Source organism: Emiliania huxleyi (genome assembly GCF_000372725.1).
Source record: "Emiliania huxleyi CCMP1516 chromosome Unknown EMIHUscaffold_205, whole genome shotgun sequence".
Taxonomy (NCBI): domain Eukaryota; phylum Haptophyta; order Isochrysidales; family Noelaerhabdaceae; genus Emiliania; species Emiliania huxleyi.
In genome coordinates this window covers 65,071-83,523 of record NW_005200552.1, presented here as the reverse complement: position 1 = coordinate 83,523, position 18,453 = coordinate 65,071, and the positions used below count along the sequence as shown (strand labels likewise).

At 66.1% G+C, this 18,453-nt stretch overlaps 5 protein-coding genes across 5 annotated transcripts in view; 4 read left to right on the top strand and 1 right to left on the bottom strand.

Moving 5' to 3' along the window:
- Positions 1-5,937: 5,937 nt before the first annotated feature.
- EMIHUDRAFT_57304 (hypothetical protein) lies at positions 5,938-6,387 on the top strand (the record flags this gene model as incomplete). The annotated part of the gene is made up of 1 exon (XM_005781207.1): positions 5,938-6,387. A coding segment is annotated over one exon (450 nt), but the record flags the coding sequence as incomplete, so codon positions are not given.
- Positions 6,388-6,534: 147 nt separating this feature from the next.
- On the top strand, positions 6,535-6,948 carry EMIHUDRAFT_314805 (hypothetical protein; the record flags this gene model as incomplete). Its single annotated transcript, XM_005781206.1, has 1 exon — positions 6,535-6,948. One exon carries the CDS (start codon positions 6,535-6,537, stop codon positions 6,946-6,948), a length of 414 nt encoding a protein of 137 aa, XP_005781263.1.
- A 3,192-nt stretch (positions 6,949-10,140) lies between these two features.
- Positions 10,141-12,016, bottom strand: EMIHUDRAFT_418514 (hypothetical protein; the record flags this gene model as incomplete). The annotated part of the gene is made up of 5 exons (XM_005781205.1): positions 11,507-12,016; positions 11,151-11,299; positions 10,809-10,883; positions 10,365-10,431; positions 10,141-10,170 (listed from the first exon to the last, which is right to left on the bottom strand). Coding segments are annotated over exons 1-5 (792 nt in total), but the record flags the coding sequence as incomplete, so codon positions are not given.
- Positions 12,017-13,451: 1,435 nt separating this feature from the next.
- Positions 13,452-15,243, top strand: EMIHUDRAFT_468647 (hypothetical protein; the record flags this gene model as incomplete). Its single annotated transcript, XM_005781204.1, has 3 exons — positions 13,452-13,935; positions 14,828-14,873; positions 14,953-15,243. 3 exons carry the CDS (start codon positions 13,452-13,454, stop codon positions 15,155-15,157), a joined length of 735 nt encoding a protein of 244 aa, XP_005781261.1. The 3' UTR covers positions 15,158-15,243.
- Positions 15,244-18,277: 3,034 nt separating this feature from the next.
- EMIHUDRAFT_234498 (hypothetical protein) overlaps positions 18,278-18,453 on the top strand; it is a gene marked incomplete at both ends in the record, with an annotated part of 734 nt that continues 558 nt past the window's right edge. The window contains one exon of the mRNA XM_005781203.1: positions 18,278-18,448. Coding sequence (XP_005781260.1) covers positions 18,278-18,448 — 171 coding nt within the window. The remainder of the gene's footprint in view (positions 18,449-18,453) is intronic.

The following is an 18,453-nucleotide window of genomic DNA, read 5'->3' as shown; positions in this document are numbered from 1 at the left end:
CTTGCCAAGTGGTAGATCTGGTTGAGGACCGTCCCAAAAAATCACCCTCGCCACCCCCGCCCTCCCCCGGGCGCCAAAGGATGCCCGAGTACGTCGTGCACGCGGTCATGCTGCTCCTCGCAATGCTTGGGGGCGTTCGTGGCTTCGCCACATCCACGGACTTGGACACCCCTTGCTACCCGCCCCCGTCGCAGAACGGCTGTCACTGCTGGGACGACTCCTATTGCCTTTCGGGCAATTGTGTGGGGGACCCGGGACACTTTCCCGGCGCCTATTGCTGGCCTGCGTGAAGATCTCCGCACAACGCAGTGGATAGCCGCAACGGTTCAAGGTCCCGAAGAGCTGCAAGTGGCCCCAGGTGAACTGCAAGACCTCCAGATGTTGTCCATCGTCTCTTTCTTGTGATCGTGATGTTTGGCGGCAGGCTGTGTTTGACGTTTTCAGGTCGACGTCGTGTTTTAATTTATCTGGTTCTTAGAAAGGAAAGCGAGACCCCTGCCAGGGGTGCCATGCCGCACACATGCGGAATTGAGTATGTATCTTTGTTTTCTAATAATAGGCACGACCCGCGCCCGCACACACACACCGCCTCCGAGCCTCACAAAGCAAGCCGCCACGACCTGGCGAAGCGAGGTCACTCCCACGATGGAAACGGCACTGACGCCCGCCTGCACGGCTCGGCTCACCAGGGGGACGGCGCCTCGGAGCGCGTGCTCGTGCTCTGTCTTCATGAGGCGCGGGCGGAGGTTGAGCGCGAAGGCGGCGTGGAGGAGCTTGTCGATGCCAGCATGCTGAGGCCTCTCGAGCCGTTCGAAGGCAGCACGGCACGCCGCGGAGAGGAGTCCGCGGTCGACTACGCCGAGCGCTGCAAGGCCAATGGCAACGTCCTCTTCAAGCTGCGGGACCTCGGCGATTTAGAGATATTTTATAACAAAACCGCCCCGTTGGCTGAGTGTCTTGTCTTGTGGTTCTGTGTGTCGCTCCTGTGTGACCGTCATCGCCCGTCCTGCGTCCACCCATACCGCGTTGGTGTCCCAGTCGTTGGTCGGACTGTGTTTCGCCTTCCCATCAATCACTCCCTCGCACAACACTGGGCACAGGACTGGGCACGGGACTGGCGCGCACTGGCACTAACACAGGTACACCATTCTCGCGAGAAAAAGAATTTAAACAAAATAACTCTCTCTCACAGCAGACAAGGCTCGACACAGGTGCGAACTGGCGCGTGCTAGAAAGAATTTAGAGAAAATTGGCGCAATACGATAACGGGGCGCCCGCCGACGAGAGGGGAGGGGACGGTCGACTGGGCCGGTCGCTCGACCCGATTCTACTCTACTCTCAGTCTACCATTCATGGACAATAGTGTCTGTGACGGCGGTCACATTCACAGCGAGGTCAGTTCACAGCCGAGCAATTGATCCTGACACGCTCCACTTTCAGGGCTCGCCGCGGCTCGAGCAAGGTCAATGGCGATCGGCATCTTGCCAGCTGTGGCTTGCCCGTCTACCGCTACCGCGCCTTCAGATACAGTCGCCCCTCCCGCCCACGCCGGCGACTGTCTGAGGTGCAGTTGACATCTGGATGACTGCGCATAATGGGGTTGACCCGCCGCGCAGCAACCCGATGTTCACGATTTAGGTTTCCGTCGAGTGACGAGTCTCGTCCGAGACGTCTAGTCTCATCCCGCCTCGTGGCATACCTGTTCTAGTGTGTCATGGGTGTCCCAGTGGTGTTCTCGTGTGTGGGGGAGGCTCAGCAGCCCACCACAGGGAGGTTTCGTCAGTCTCGGCGTCGCATCTGCCGCGCCGAGATTCGACGGACCGAAGGGGTAGAGGCTAGCGCTCTCGGTCGAGAGAAGCGCATTACTCAAGACAATGATTACTACATCATGCACGACCTCGAGCGTGCAACGCCGCACAGTGCTCAGGATTCGAGCAGGTGCAGGCGAGTGGAGGGGCCCCTGGCAGAGCCGTCGACTTCAGCATACATACCCGCGCTGCAATAAGGTAAGATGGTGGGTGCTGATTCCCTCAGCTGCTCCGACGCGGCCGTGTTAGCAGCGGAGCGAGGCGAGGAGGAGGCGGTGCTGGCGTGGCTCGAGGGCGGCGGGCGGGTCAACGCGACGTACGAGAGAGGCGAGTCGAGTGGCATCACGCTGCTGATGAGCGCCGCCGCGGAGATGTGCTGATTGACTTGCAGGAGAGCGTGGTCGAGATGCTGATTCGGCACGGCGCGGACATCAACAAGCTGGACAGCAGAGGCAGCAACGCGCTGGTGCACGCCGCTTTTGGAGGCCACGAGCGGGTTGTCGACTTGCTCCTGCAGCGCGGTGCCGATGTCAACCTGCAGGGCAGCGACGGCGTCACCGCGCTGATGCTCGCCACCCGCAATGGCCACGAGCAGGTGGTCGAGCTGCTGCTGCGGCACGGCGCGGAGGTCAACCTGCAGAGCGACGGCGGCACCGCGCTGATGATCGCCGCCCTCTTCAACCACTCCGCCGTCCTGCGGCGCTTGCTACGGGCGGGCGCAGACGCGGCGGTGCGCAGTGAGAACGGCAAGACGGCGCTACAGTGGGCCAAGGAGCAGGGCCACGACGAGTGCGTCAAGGTCCTGGCTGAGGCGGCTGCGGCGGCGGAGGGCCGAGTAGGGGCGGGCGGCGCTTCCTCGGGCGCGGCAGCGGCAGCTGTGGACGCGCCGCTGCTCGGCCAGCGAGTCGTGCTCGGCGGGCTCTCTTCCCGCCCCGAGCTGAACGGGCAGCGGGGCGTGGCTCAGAGCTTCGAGGGCGGGCGGTATGCTGTGGCGCTCGAGGGCGGCGGCGAGAGCGTGCGGGTGCGGCCGGGTAATCTGTCGCCGGCTGCGGCGGAGCGGGCGTCGAGCGGTGCCGCGGCAGCCCCCGATGCGGTCATCGCAGCGGCTCATCGAGGCGAGGAGGCGGCGGTGCTGGCGTGGCTCGAGGGCGGAGGGCGGGCCGACGCGACGTACGAGAGACGAGGCGTGAGCGGCATCACGCTGCTGATGAGCGCCACCCGCTGCGGCCACGAGCGGGTGGTCGACTTGCTGCTGCAGCATGACGCGGAGGTCAACCTGCAGGACAGCACCGGCGGCACCGCGCTGATGTGCGCCGCCGGCAACGGCAACGAGCGGGTGGCCGATTTGCTGATTCGGCGCGGCGCTGACATCAACCTGCAGAGCAGCAACGGCTTCACCGCGCTGACGACCGCCGCCCTCTATAACCACCCCGCCGTCGTGCGGCGCTTGCTGCGGGCGGGCGCAAACGCGGCAGCACGCACTACGAGCGGCAAGACGGCGCGTCAGTGGGCCAAGGAGCAGGGCCACGCCGAGTGCGTCGAGGTGTTCCGGCAGCACGTCAAGGAGTCGGTCGTGGCGGGACGGCCCACGGCGACGGCAGTCGGCGGCGCAGGCGCAGGCGGCGCTTCCCCCGGCGGCGCTTCCTCGGCTGGATCGAGAGTCGCGAAGACGCTATCTCCAGCGGTGGCGGCGGGGCGGGTGTCGAGCGGTGTCGTGGAAGTCTCCGAAGAGGTCGTGGAAGCGGCTGAGCGAGGCGAGGAGGAGGCGGTGCTGGAGTGGCTCGACAGCGGCGGGCGGGCCGATGCGACGTACGAGAGAGGCGAGGTGAGTGGCATCACGCTACTGATGGGCGCCGCCGTGTACGGCCACGAGCGGGTGGTCGACTTGCTGCTGCGGTACGGGGCGAAGGTCGACCTGCAGGACAGCGACGGCGACACCGCGCTGACGCTAGCCGCCGGCCGAGGCCACGAGCGGGTGGTCCACGAGCGGGTGGTCGAGCTGCTGCTGCGGCGCGGGGCGAAGGTCAACCTGCGGGACAGCGACGGCGGCACGGCGCTCATGTTCGCCGCCCGCAACGGATGCGAGCGGGTGGTCGACCTGCTGATTCGGCACGGGGCAGAGGTTGACTTGCAGGAGAGCGGCGGCAAGGGCTGGACCGCGCTGATGTACGCCGCCTTCTTCAACCACCCCGCCGTCGTGCGGCGCTTGCTGCGGGCGGGCGCAGACGCGGCGCCTATTGTTGACGGCAAGACGGCGCTGCAGCTGGCCAAGGAGAAGGGCCACGACGAGTGCGTCAAGGTCCTGGCTGAGGCGGCGGCGGCGGCGGAGGGCCGAGTAGGGGCGGGCGGCGCTTCCTCGGGCGCGGCAGCGGCAGCTGTGGACGCGCCGCTGCTCGGCCAGCGAGTCGTGCTCGGCGGGCTCTCTTCCCGCCCCGAGCTGAACGGGCAGCGGGGCGTGGCTCAGAGCTTCGAGGGCGGGCGGTACGCTGTGGCGCTCGAGGGCGGCGGCGAGAGTGTGTGGGTGCGGCCGGGTAATCTGTCGCCGGCTGCGGCGGAGCGGGCGTCGAGCGGTGCCGCGGCAGCCCCCGATGCGGTCGTGGCAGCAGCTGGGCGAGGCGACGAGGCGGTGATACTGGAGTGGCTTGAGGGTGGCGGGCGGGCCGACGCGACGTACGAGAGAGACGGCGTGAGTGGCGTCACGCTGCTGATGGGCGCCGCCAACAACGGCCACGAGCGGGTGGTCGAGCTGCTGATACGGCACGGCGCGGAGGTCACCAAGCAGGACAGCAACAGCGCTCCCGCGCTGATGCACGCCGCCGGCAACGGCAACGAGCGGGTGGTCGATTTGCTGCTGCGGCGTGGGGCGGAGATCAACCTGCAGAATAGTAACGGCGGCACCGCGCTGATGGCCGCCGCCAACAACGGCCGGGAGCGGGTGGTCGATTTGCTGATACGGCGCGGCGCTGAGGTCAACCTGCAGGCCAGCGGCGGCTACACCGCGCTGATGTGCGCTGCCTTCTTCGGCCACCCCGCCGTCGTGCGGCGCTTGCTGCGGGCGGGCGCAGATGCTGCGGCGCGCAGTGCGAGCGGCAAGACGGCGCTGCAGTGGGCCAAGGAAGAGGGCCACGCCGAGTGCGTGCGCGCCCTCGAGGAACACTCGTCGACCGCAGCAGAGGCGGAGGGGGAGACGGCGGTCGCAGAATCAGCCGAACAGACCGCGGCGGCCGCACGCGAGGTGGCAGCGGCAGCGGAGGCGGCGGAGGCGCGCGATGCTGCCGAGGCTGCGCTGCGCGAGGCGGTGGAGGCGTGCGAGCGAGGCGACGCCGATCTCGAGGCGCTCAGGGCGGCGATCAATACGCATACCCAGGCCGCCGACGGCTCGGAGGCGCTGCGGGCGGCGCGGCGGCTGCGCGACGAGCTGGCGGAGCGAAAGGTCCGCGAGGCCAGGGCGCTGAAGCGGCAGCGGCAGAAGGAGGAGAAGGCGGCGGCGGCGGCAGCGCGGGCGGCGGAGCGGGCGGCGGAGCAGGCGGAGGAGGCGCGGGCGGCGGAGGAGGCGCGAGTGGCGGAGGAAGCGGATCGGGTGGTAGCAGAGGCTGCGGTGGCGCGGGCGGTGGAGGAGGCGGAGGCGGCGTCGCGCGCAAGGGAGGAGGCAGAGGCGAGGGCGAGGGAGGAGACGGCAAGAGAGAGGGAGGAGGCGAGGATGAGGGCGGAGGCGGAGGCGGAGGCGGCGGAGGCAGCGGCGGAGGCAGCGGCGGAGGCGGCGGCTGTAGAGGCGGCAGTGGCGGCCGTGGCGGCGGCGGAGGCAGCGGAGGCGGCGTCGAGTGTCGCCGCCCTCGCCGCCGCCGCCGCGCCGCCCGCCGCCGTCCCTCTCGACGAGCTCATCGCGGCGACCGACGGCTTTGCCGAGGCGCGCAAGGTGGGCGAGGGCGGCTTTGGGCGCGTCTACCGCTGCGACGCGCTGCCGTCGCTGCTGCGCGTCGCTTGCGGGTTCGCCGTCAAGACGGCGCTGGTCGGTGTCGGCGCCCAAGGCCTCGCCGAGCTGCAGAGCGAGGTGCGCACGCTCAGCACGGCGTGCCACCCGGGCCTGCTTCCTCTTCTCGGCGCTTGCTTGGCGCCAGCGAGAGCGTGCCTCGTCTACCCCCTCTGCCGCGGCGGCAGCCTCGAGGACCGCCTCTACCGCGCTCCAGCCGCGCTGCAGCGGCTCCGCATGCTCGGCTTCGAGACGGCGCCTCCGCCGCTCTCCTCCGCCGCACGGCTCCGCGTGCTGCGCGACGCCGCGAGCGCGCTGCATTACTTGCACACGCTCTCTCCGATGATCCTGCACCGCGACGTCTCGGCGGGCAACATCCTGCTCGACGAGCGCGGCAACGGCTACCTCGCCGACGTGGGCCTCGCGCGCGCGGCAGAGGCGACGGCCGGCAGCAGCCAGCAGGTGTCGCACCTGTCGACGCAGCGTATCTTTGGGAAGCCTGGCTACATGGACCCGATCATAACGCTGGACAACCAGGCTTCGCAGCTGACCGACGGTTTCGCGCTCGGCATCACGCTGCTCGTCGCCCTGACCGGCCGCGGCGCCGTCGGCCTCCTCAACGCGTGCGACGATGCGCTGGAGGAGCCCGACACGGCGGAGAGCATCGCGGCGTCCGACGCGGGCTGGTCGGCGGCGCAGGCCGAGGAGCTGGCGCGGCTGGTGGTCGGGCTGGCTCTCGTGAGGAAGAAGAAGCGGATGCCGCTCGCAGAGGCGCTGCCGCGGCTGGAGGCGCTAGTCGAAGCGGCGGGGGAGGTGGAGGAGACGGCTGGGGCCGAGGAGCGCCTGTGTGTCCTCTGCTGGGACGCGCCGCGCTCGGTCCGCTTTGCGTGCGGCCACGCGCTGTATTGCGAGACATGTGCGCCTCGCTTGCTGGAGCGCGACAGCAACTGCCCGGCCTGCCGCCAGCCGGCGCTGCCCATCGCCGCAACTGGGCGGCATGTGGCGGCGCAGACGACGTTTGTCCACCAGCCGCCCACTCGCACCGTGCCCCAGGCCCAGCCCGTGGGCGCCACGGCGACGGTCGGCAGGCGAGGGGGGAGAGGGGGGCGTGGACGTGGCGGGCGCGGTGGGCGGGGTGGGCGGGGCGCGGGGCGCGGCGGCTCTGCTTAGTGCCTTCTTTTCCCTCTGTTTGTCAACGACTGTAGTGTCGTGCGACGTGCGAGGGCGTTTTGACCGTTTAGTTCAAACTCTTTTTTATACGTTAGCTCGCCCTTTTCTTTCTTTCTTTCACGTCCGCCTCTGACTCGGCTCTCGCACAACACTAGGCCGTCGTGTTTTCAGTTTTGATCTCTCGGTCAGTGGGCGCCGGGATGACTCGGAACCCGAAAGTCCAACGCGGGCCTACGTTTTGCCGTGCTCCGCCGCTCGACGCCGCAGACCCACGCACCCCCCCGCGAGAGCCTCGGCCCTCCTCTCCGCTCCCCGCGCAGAGCGCCTCTCCTCTCGATCCTCCTCTCGCGCCTCCTCGCCCCCTCGGCCCTCGCCTCGCGCCCCCCTCGCGCAGCAAGCCTCACTCCGTCTTGAGGATGGCGGCGGGGTCGACGGCCGCCACCAAGTCCGCCAGCGCCGCCTCGACCTCCGCCGCCGACCCCGCCTCCGCCTCGAGCGTGACCTGTTCACCGCAGCGGTGTGAAAAGACGGGAAGTGTCTCGGAAGTGTCCGCCTCCGCCTCGAGCGTCACCAGCGTCCTCTCCAGCTGCGCCGCGTCCGCCCCGCCGCCGCCGCCCGCCGCCCCGCCCGCCCCCTCAGGCTGCGGCGGGAAGGAGGGGTAGGAGCCTACGTGCTGGGAAGACGCCGACATGAGGGCGGGAGTACGGCAGTGTGCAGAGTATTGACTGAGGGCTCGGGTCCACAGCTACAGCTGCATACGGCCGAGTAGAGTCGAGTGCGCGTCCTCTCGAGCGCTGGTGGGAAGACATGACTCCGCATTCCTCTTCTAGGCTGGCGAGCCGAGCTTCACGGCGGGGTGCGTCGCGGCGAGGCGGTTGATCAGCGGCGCCAGGTCGACCTAAGTGATCGTTGCCCGTCAGTAACGACGTCAGTCAGTATGTCTCAGTGCGAGACACGTCCCCACAGAGGACGGGGCACTGCACACGAGAGCGGTGTGTGCGTTCTCGGGCAAAGGTGTACTGCAGCATACCTCGGGCGTGGAGAGCGACGCGGAGCGCTTTAGCACCGGAGCGCCTTTAGCTCACGAGGGGGAGATTGGCCGAGATCGCGAGGTTCGCCGAGATGGTCCGAGAGCGGTGGCACGGGGGAGCGCCTCCGCTAACGAGGTGCGCGACGAGACCGTTCACCTGTTCACAGCTGGGGCCGTGAAGAGACGCTGTTCACAGGTGCGCGACACGCCCGTTCACCTTGGCGGCGAAGAAGGCAGGCACGCCAGGAAGCACAAACACGTGCCCCACCTGCAGCGACCCGGAAACAGAGTCACTTCATCACTAAACGTGTGGCGCACCTTCAGCGGCGGCCCCGTTGATTCGCTGAGTGAGCAGTGATGAACTGCTAATTAAACACGCGGCCCACCTGCAGCCATGGCCCCGAATTGAAGTACACGGGACGCCGCGTTGACTAGTTCATAAAACACGTGCCCCACCCGCAGCCAAGCCCGCAATTGATCCATTCATTGAGCACTAGGAGCTAATCATTAATCACGTGCCCCACCTGCGGCGGCGCCCTCCGTTGATTTTCACTGAACACTAAGAACAATCATTAATCACATGGCCCGCCTGCAGCAGTGGCCACTGCACCGCCCCGCTCGCCTCGCCCCGCGCGCCCGGCGCCGGCGGCAAATCGCGCAGCCGCGCGCCTGATCAAAGCAAAGGGAACACATCGAGCAGCTGTTCAGTGCCCCGGGGCTAGCGGCAAGTCGCGCAGCCGCGCGCCGGCGGGCAGCAGTGACATCTTGTCCACCACCTAGTTAATACTTAATTAGTTATCGATTACTAGTTATTAATTAGGCGGGCAGCAGCGACATCTTGTCCACAACCTCGTCGGCGAGCGGTCGGGCGTCGCTCGGCGACCCCTCGCCTAATTAGTAATTAATGGCGACTGGTAACTAATGAGGACCTCGATTGATTAGAGCGCCGCCCGGCGAGCCCTCGCCGCTCAGTCGCTCGCGAATGGCGCCTCGCATCGCATCGGAGGGAGCCAGTTGTGTGCCGAAGGCGGCGGCCACCGCCTTCAGCGTGACGTCGTCGCACGTTGGGCCGACGCCACCAGAGGTAATGACGAGGTCGTGAGTCGCCTGCGGAGGTGATTCCCACACTGACCACCGGGCAGCGCCTGGGCCCCACCCTCCGACAATCTCCGCCAATCTCGGACCCCAATCTCCGCCAATCTCCGCCACTCTCCGCCAATCTCGGACCCTAATCTCCGCCACTCTGGGACCCGATCTCGGGTCCCAATCTCCGAAATCTCCGACAATATCCGCCAATATCCGCCAATCTCAAGCCGATCTCGAGCCCAGATCGCGGCCATGATCTCGGCTGCCCAGATCTCTCGGCCAGATCCCGGCTAAATCTCGCCGCCAGCAGCCGCAGCTCCGCCTCAATCTCCGCCAAATCGTCCCCAACCACTGTCACGCGCCGCAACGCCACGGCGCCAGCTCGCAGCGCCGCCGCCGCCGCCTGGGGCGCTCACGCCGGCCGCCACTGAACCACTTGATGCGTCAACCCGCCCAGACTAGCCCTAAAAGGCTAGTGCATGCCTGGATGTTGACGTCGGCCGTGGCGCCGGAGAGGATCTCGTCGCCGACGACCAGCAGCGCCGCCTGGGTGTCTTGTCTTGCGGTTCTGTGTGTCGCTCCTGTGTGACCGTCACCTCCCGTCCCGCGTCCCCACCCATACCCCGCGTTGGTGTCCCAGTCGTTGGTCGGACTGTGCTTCGCCTTCCCATCTATCCATCGCCGCCTGTCCCCAGAGTGAACCAGCCGTCAGCTAGTAGTGAACCTCGGCCGCCCAAACACGACAAACAGCCGCCGCCGTCTTCGCGGCGAGCAGCTCCCCCGCCTCCGCCGCCGCCTCCGCCGCCGCCGCAGACACCTTGCCCGCGGCCGCGGGAGAAGCGATGTCAACTCAGTCACTAGCAGCCTCACCAACCGAACTAGTCTCCGCCCCTCCGGCGCCTTGGCCGCAGCGGCGGGAGAGGCTCCCCTCCCGCCGCCTCCGCCCTCGCCGCCTCCGCTCTCGCCTCCGCCGCTCTCGCCGCCGCCGCCGCCTCCGCTCTCGCCGCCGCCGCCTCCGCCTCCGCCGCCCGCCTTGCCGCCCTTGGCGGACCGGCCGGCCCGCTCCAGCGCGCCGTCGTCGAGCAGCCAGGCGGGGCGGTAGGAGCCTGCGTCGTGAAGTACGCCAGCCTCGGGGCGGGAAGGCGGTGTTGTGCAGTGTCTTCAGAGCACCGCGTGAGTACGAGGGAGGGAGGCGACTACAGTGGAGACGGCTGAATACGGCCGAATCCAGCCGAGTCCGCGTCCTCTCGAGCGCTGGCCGGGAGACAAGAGCGAATCTTCCGCCTCTAGGGGCAGCTGCCGTCAGGGAGGCGGAGGGCGGGGTTCGGCTCGGTGTCGGACTGCTTGCCAAGCGACGTGTACCCCTCCTACGTGCAGATTCCGCGAGATTACCCGAGATTCCCCGAGCGACGTGCACCCCTCCTACGTGCCGAAGACGGCCACCCTCGGCGCCGGAGCACGGTATCGTGCAGTGTCTTCAGAGCGCCGCCCGTGAGTACGAGGGGTCATTGAGACAACGACCACAGCTGAATACGGCCGAATCCAGGTGGGTGCGTGTCCTCTCGAGCGCTGGTTGGGGCACAAGAATGCGCATTCGGCTTCTAGGCACGAGATATGGGGAGATATGGGGAGATATGGGGAGATACGAGGAGATATGGGGAGATGTGGGGAGATATGGGGAGATATGGGGAGATACGAGGAGATATGGGGAGATATGGGGAGATTGATTCTAGGGTGCCCCCTCCTCGTAGAGCGAGCAAAACGGCAGTGCGAAGCCGCGCAGCAGCTGCCAGACGTGCGCGTAGCTCCAGCGCAGGACCTACGGTGTGAAGTCCCATACCTCCAGAGTAGCGAACCCAGTGTTGGTTCAGTCCCGTGGGTGGTGTGGTATCTGTGCAGCGTGGTGAGTATGCGCCGACATGAGGGGCGGGAGGACGGTCTTGTGCCGCGGCTTCAGAGCACCGCGTGAGTACGACGGGTGGGAGTACAGTGAATACAGCAGACTGCAGCGGCAAACAGCGGAGTACGTGTCTCTCGAGCGCTGGTTGGGAGGCAGGAATCCGTCTTCCGCTTCTAGGAGCAGCACCGGGTTCACGCGCATGAAAGGGGGCATCCAAGTGGAGGAGGGCTCGAAGGCGCCCTGCCCGGACCCGTTCGGGTCGCCCTCCCGCGTGCCAAGCACAAACGCCGCCGACCCGTGCTCCGCGATGCAGCTCTCCAGCCCGGCGGCAAAGCCTGCGGGGCTGAACCCACGGGGTTGAATACACCGACCTCGGGGCGGGGAAGATGGTCTTGTGCAGCTTTTTCTTAGCACCGCGTGAATACGAGGGAGGCGAATGCAGTGGGTACGGCTGAACACGGCCGAATACAGCTGAGTACGTGTCCTCCCGAGTGTGCTGGTTGGGAGACAAGAGTGCGTATTCGGCTTCTGGGCGGCAAAGCCATCCGAGTACGTGCAGAGCTCGAGGTCGTAGCGCTCGACGGCGTCGCGCACAAAGGCGTCGACCTCGGGGAACTCGTCCCGCTGCTCGAAGAAGATGACGCGCAGCCGCTCTCGCGGCCCGCCCGCCGCCTCGCTGTGCGCCGCGAGCGCCGCGCGCATCAAGTGCAAGATGGCGACGGCGTCCTTGCCGCCGTTGAAGCTGGTGACGACACGCGCCGGGCCGTACAGGCGCAGCGAGTGCGCGCACACCTCGAGGCCCTCCTTCAGCGCCCTGCCGAACTCGTCCTCAACCTCAGAGCGGAGCTTGAGCCGTCGGTGCAGCGCGAGGGCGTCGGCCGCGTCGGCCGCGTCGGCCTGCGCCGGCTGGGAAAGCGAGGACTGGTCGCACATCCTGGGCAGTGCGGTTCTGCTGCGGCGCAGCGGCAGCGGTGCGAGGGCGACGCCGAGGGTGTACAGCAGGCTCAGGAGCATCCGCAGCCCAAGGGCCCGGAGCGGCAAGTCGGGAGGCTTCCAAAACAAGAAAAACGCTTGCGCGACCGGACTGGCGCGCACTGATAGGACATGTTCGTGCAGCGTGTAACTGGGCAAGAGAGCACAGACCCATTCCTGTAGACTTTGCGACATTCCTACAAACCCACATGAGCCTAGGGGATATTGAGCGAGTCGTAGCAAGGCAAGGGAAGGGCACACACAAGGGAAGGGCTGTGCGAGGAGGAGAGAGAGAAAATAGACTGGGCGAAGGACTAGGCTAATGGTGGACGTGTATGCTCCACAGAAGCATTTCCCTTTCGCTACACAAATGACCTCACACGCGAACATCTATCTGATCCGGACGTCAATGTGGCCAAGTTTAGATTTCATTTTGCCCATGTGGCGGCTTGCTGGATGGCTACCTCCCACCCCGCCTGGGCCACAGTAGCATTTATCATACGTTTGTTCGTCTGGGCCGCCTGCACGACACTGGGCACGGTTGTAAAATTCTTCCCCTGGGGTGGCGTCACTCAGCGTGAGGACCTCTGCAAGTGAGGACCTCTGCAAAGTGAGGACCTCTCTGCAGTGAGGACCTTGTTGTGATTTTGCTGCGCTGGCACACGCATCGCGCTCACAGTCCATCTTTTTAGTTAGATGACATAAGAAAAACGGTAGAACTGCGGGAAATGATGCACAAATGATGTACAAATGGTAAGGCCCTCACCGCACTCTATGATTACTCTCCCATATAACAACAACCACACTCACTACAAATAAGCCACAAGTCCACTTACTGGAGTCACCGCGAGTGAGTGAGGTGGCACAAACGGTGTACGAATAGTAAGGCAATCAAGGGAGCGACCTCGCGCCCCTGAGTGTCTAGTGCCGTGCCTATAGTTGCCAAATGTCGAGTCAACTCTTTGTGTGCGCGTCTATGAGGACCTCCGGGTAAGTGAAAGCACAAGCATTGGTATCGAAGGCGACGGGAGGGGGACGGGGGACGGGGGGGGGGGGGGGGGGCCCCCTTCAGGCCGGGGCTGGGAATTTCGTCGTCCCTCAAGGCCTTAACGGGGCCCCCCGGGGGGTCCCCGTGCCGTAAAGGCCCCAAAATCCACTCCCTCAGCCCCTGGGGGGGTCACAAGGACCAGTCCACCAAGAATTTTACAACAAGGCGGTCGCACAGCACGATTCACGCGACAGACAAGGCGCGGGCGACGGCTCCCTCAGAAGCCGTTGCCCCCACCACAGGAGCAGTCACGCGACTCCCACTCCGGCGCCCGCCCCAGCGCCCCACCGCCCCACCACCAAGAATTGGCACGGGCTGCCAAATGCAGCGTTTGTCCGTTGATCTCCACACACCCGCTGTGTGGCCGTGTGGCGTGGTGTCGCCTGTGCAAATCCTTTACTCGACTCGATGGCTTGTGAATTTTTTTTAAATTCTTTTATCCTGCGCGCCAGTCTGGCGTGCGACCAATGCCCTCGCTCCTCCGAACCCACGGCCGCTTCCCCTACTCGGCCATCAACGCGCGTCCGCGCTACGCGTGGCCTGGTGGCAAGCGCCTCGCCGTTTACCTCGGGCTGAACCTCGAGCACTTTGCGTTTGGCGAGGGTCACGGTGGCGAGCTCGCGCCGTCGGGCAGGCCGGACGTGCTCAACTACTCGTGGCGCGAGTACGGCAACCGCGTTGGCGCGTGGCGGCTGCTCGACGAGTTCGAAGAGCTCCGTCTTCCTGTCTCGGTGCTGGCAAACTCGGAGATCGCTGGCCACTGCCCGGAGCTGCTCGCTGCACACATCGCACGTGGAGACGAGGTCGTCGGCCACGGCCGCACAAACGCGGAGCGGCAGGGCGACCTGGTCGAGAGGGACGAGGCGGCGCTCATCGCCGAGACGACGTCGACTCTCGCAGACGCGGCAGGCGCAACCCGCTCCTGGCAACTTGCCGAGACGACGGGAGATTGTGCGCGAGAGGCCGACACTTTAGCTACTCTCAGCTACTCTCAGCTACTCTCAGCCACTCTCGGCTGATCGCGGCTGATCTCGGCTAACCCTCGCTACTCACGGCTACTCTCAGCCACTCTCAGCTACTCTCGGCTGATCGCGGCTGATCTCGGCTAACCTCGGCTACTCTCGCGCAGGCGCCCCGCCCCGCGGCTGGCTGGGCCCTTGGATCTCGCAGAGCCACGTCTCGCCTGACCTGCTCGCCGAGGCCGGGTACGAGTACCTGCTGGACTGGTGACTCGAGATGCGCCGAGATGCGCCGAGATGCGCCGAGATGAGCCGAGATCAGCCATGAACCGAGATCAGCCGAGATCAGCCGAGATCGCCCCGGGCGCAGGTGCCACGACGACCAGCCAACGTGGATGAGCACGCGCGGCGGCGGCTCAATCTTGAGCCTCCCGTACCCTCAGGACACTTCCTAGACACTTCCTAGACACTTCCTAGAAGTGCCGAATCTTGAGCCTCCCGTACCCTCAGGAGCCCAGATCGCCCGAGATCGGGCGAGGCTGCCTGCGAATCACCCACGATCGCCTCACGGTCGAGGTCACCCGAGATCACGTTGCGTCATCCGACCATTTAGACCACCCGATATCACCCAAGATCACACGAGTTCAACGAGATCACCCGAGATCGCGCCGAGATCACTCGAGATCACACGAGATCACCACGCGCCTCAGGAGCTGAACGACATCCCGACGATCCTCGTCCGGCGTGCGTCCGCCTCGGAGTTCGCAGGCATGCTCGTCGATATCTCCTTACATCTCCCCACATCTCCCCACATCTCCCCACATCTCCCCGCACCTCGTCGGCGGCTTCGAAGTCACCCCAGGCTCGTGCTGGCAACGATTCAGGCATGATCGTGGACAACTTCGACGAGATGCGCGAGCAGAGCGAGCGGCGCGTCCAGCCGCTCTCGTGACTGGGATCGAGCGGGCCGAATGCTTTCTTTTTATGGGGTCGCAGCTGTCTTTGTTAGGCACGAGCAGCCGCTTGTGATGGGGATCGCGCTGCACGCGTACATCGTCGGGCAGCCTTTCCGGCTCAGGAAGCTGCGCCGCGCACTCGAGCACATCGCTGCGCACCGCGATGACGTCTGGCTGACGACGAGTGGGGAGATCGCGGCGCACGCGCGGACAGAGCTGGACAGGTTCGTTCACGGTGGTGTTTACGTTTCCGAGTAGTGGGCTTGGTGCAGCTCTATAGATTCGCGCCGCGGCCCGCTCCGCGCTCGGGCGGCGAACGAAGCGCATATCACAAACATGAAAGCGAGAGCCGTAGAGAGCACTCGCACCTCGAGCCTCGAGGTACACCTCTGGCGCATCTTTTTTATGTCCTAAATTATGTGCGCTCGCAGTCAGTGTCGTCATTTACGATTTTTTTTCGCGCGCGTTTGACTTTGAACTTGACCTTACTTACTTTGAGCTTTGGGCCTCTTTCCGATCTTTATTGCAGCTAGGTCCTCCAGCTCCACGCGGCGCAGCAACCCCAGCATTCTATCGACTCATCTGTCTCGGATGTGCGAAGCAAGTGTAATTCTCGCCCCACCCCAGCACCTGAGAGACCCACCTCCCCTTTCGCCCGGCGCCCCCTCCCCCAACCCACTCTCGCCACACGTACGTCATGCTCCCCAGCCATGCTCACGTACGTCATGCTCCGCAACCGCAGGCTCTGCTGCTCTCTGCCGTGCTCGCGCGGCGGTCCCGCCGGGCCCCGCGCCCTTGCCGCCCGGCCATGGCTGGAGAGGCTCAGTAGAGCCCGACGCCGCGCTCCTTGCACACGGCCACCAGCTCAGGCTGCTCCGTGTTGTGCACCCAGAGCGTCTGCACGCGAGGGGAGGTGCGATGAGCATTGGGTGGGGGAGGGGAGTGTGGCGAGGGGGGGCGTCTCGCGCCTTCAAGCTCGGAGCGGCCCCCTCCTTGAGGGCCGCGGCCAGCGCGTTGCAGCCCTCGTCGCCAATCTTGTTGCCGAAGAGAAGGAGCACCTCGAGCCGCGGCGCTGCCCCCTCCTTGCCGAGGGCGGCGGCCAGCGCCTTGCAGCCCTCGCCGCCAATCTCGTTGCTGCCGAGATCGAGCTTCTCGAGCCGCGGCGCTGCCCCCTCCTTGCCAAGGGCGGCGGCCAGCGCCTTGCAGCCCTCGTCGCCAACCTTGTTGTTGTAGAGATTGAGATACCCGAGCTGCGGCATTGCCCCGCTCGCGAGGACCTCCGCCAGCTGCGCCGCCTCCGCGTCGCCCCAGCCGAGGCCGTCGTAGTCCAGCTTGGTCGCCTTGCCAAACTGCTCCTCGAAGGCGGCCTCGTACAGCTGCTTCACCAGCGGCTTGTCGTCCTTGCCGTTGGTGAAGCTCTTCGTCTCCAGCTCCGCCGCGAACGCAGACGGCAGCAGCGGAGGGCGCCGGCCGCCGTCCTTGGTGCAGTCGAGCATGAGGCTGCGGTCGTCGTACTCCTTGCCGACGCGCATCTTGCCGAGGTCGAGGGAGAGGCTGCCGGCCTTGGTCAGGCTCGCCCAAGCGCTCTCGGTGGCGCACCAGCCGCGGTCAAAGTACTTGGCCACGTTGGTGCCCTCGGCCTGGTCCTCGGCCTTGTGGCCGTCCGGGAAGGAGGTCAGCCGCAGCACAATCGTGTGCGGGTGGGAGTAGAGCGTGCCGAGGCAGCCCAGCCCCTGCTTGAAGAGCGCGTTCTGCTCCTCGGTGCGCATGTCGCCGTTGGCGGGGTCGGGGTGCTGGTGCAGCGAGCCGAAGTCCCAAAAGACGCCGAGCCGCGATATGTACCGAGAGGTGAGCAGGGCCTTGAGCGCCCTTGCGACGCGGGCGAGGTTGGCTCCGCGCGGGTCGGGGTGGTCCTTGGTCAGCCACGGGTAGGACAGCGCGCCGACGGGGAGCACAAAGTCGGTCGCCTCGACGAGGTCGGCGAGGGAGAGGAAGGCCTCTTTGGGCAGCGCCTGGCGGTGAGTGAGGACGCCGCCCGTCTCGGCGTGGCTGATGATCCACTGCGCGTCGAGGAGGGCAACGGCGCTGCTGGCGAGGACCGGCTCCAGATCGTCGCCGCCGAACTTGCGCCACCGCTTCAGCTTCGTCTCGTCCACACCGAGATAGGTGGCAGAGGGGGGGGCTTTGCGGCGGTGGAGGCAGGGCAGCGACTTTGCGAAGCAGGCGCGCATCGACAGCATTGAGCGCGCGCGATTGCGGCGCCGGCTGGCGCCGGCGGGCGCTTAGTTCATGGAAGGGCGCCCTGGGTCTAAATTTAGTGCGGTGTGAAGTGTTTATGTACTGCATCTTTAGTGCACTTTAGCGCAAATTTAGCGCGAGTTCACTGCGACTTTACATCCAGATTTAGCGAGGTTTAGTGCGTCTTTAGTCCAGCCGCGCAGTAGGATCCAGCCGCAGCCCCTCGCTGGGCCTCCCTCCCCCTCTCCCCCTGCACGGTCTCGCGGCCAGACTGCCCCCCTAGATTTTAGGGTCTGAGAGTAGATTTTAGGGGAGTCTTCCAAAGCCACACAGAAGCCCCGTGGGGGGTCCCCTGACCACACAGGCAACACTAAATGCCCACGAGAGCTACCCGAAGATATCTGGAGCCGTCACTTTGAGTGTGGGCCGCGGCCGGGGCCCTGGCCTGTCAGTGCCGGCTGCGGCTCCGCGCAGCGCGGGCCGCGCCGCTAGAGACCCGCCGCGATACACCGTCGCTGCGTCTCATCCAAGCCAGACAGTAGGCCCAATAGGAACAAGAAGACAACTCTCACTTAAGCGGGACGGTGGCGCGTGGACCGCCGGGCGGGCGCTGTGCTGCTGGCGCTGCTGCTGCTGCTGCTGGCGCTGGCGCTGGTGCGGGCGATTGCTCGCGGCGGCGGCGCCGATCGCCGCGCCCTAGGGGGCCGCGCCGCGGCGCAGTCGGTGGCGCCTCCTCCCCCTCCTCCTCCTCCTCCTCCTCCTCCTCCCCCCCCGCATCATGCTTAAAGCCAACCCCATGTCGGCAGTCGGAGCCGAGGGCGAAGCCCGACGACGGTAGCGGCACGCAGATCTCACAGCTCGCAGCGCCACGAGAGAGAAGCGAGTCGGCGACGGCGAGCGAGAGCGCCGGAGCGACGCCAGAGAGGACGACACAGCGCGCGCCAAGGAGTGGGATACTGGCGTCGAGCACGGAAGCGGAGTGGAGGACGAGGAGGTAGAGAGGGAGCATGCAGACGGGGGCGGCGGCTTATCTCAGGCGGCCGACGGCCTGGCAGCATGAGAAGGAGATAGTAAAAAGAAACACGGTCCGGGCTGGTTGGGCTTCAGCAGGTCAATCGACCCACCCGGGGCCACTGTGCCATGGAGAGTGCGCCTCCCGATAGCTGCGCCGCGAAAGAGTCCAGCCCGGCAGAGGCGGCACGAGATGCCTCTCTGTCGCCTGCGCGTCCGTCCGCTGACGAGGTGACGGCGCCACCGCCAAGCGCGGCGGAGGTGGTGTTGAGGGCGCAGGACGCGCTGGAGGACATGATCGTCTA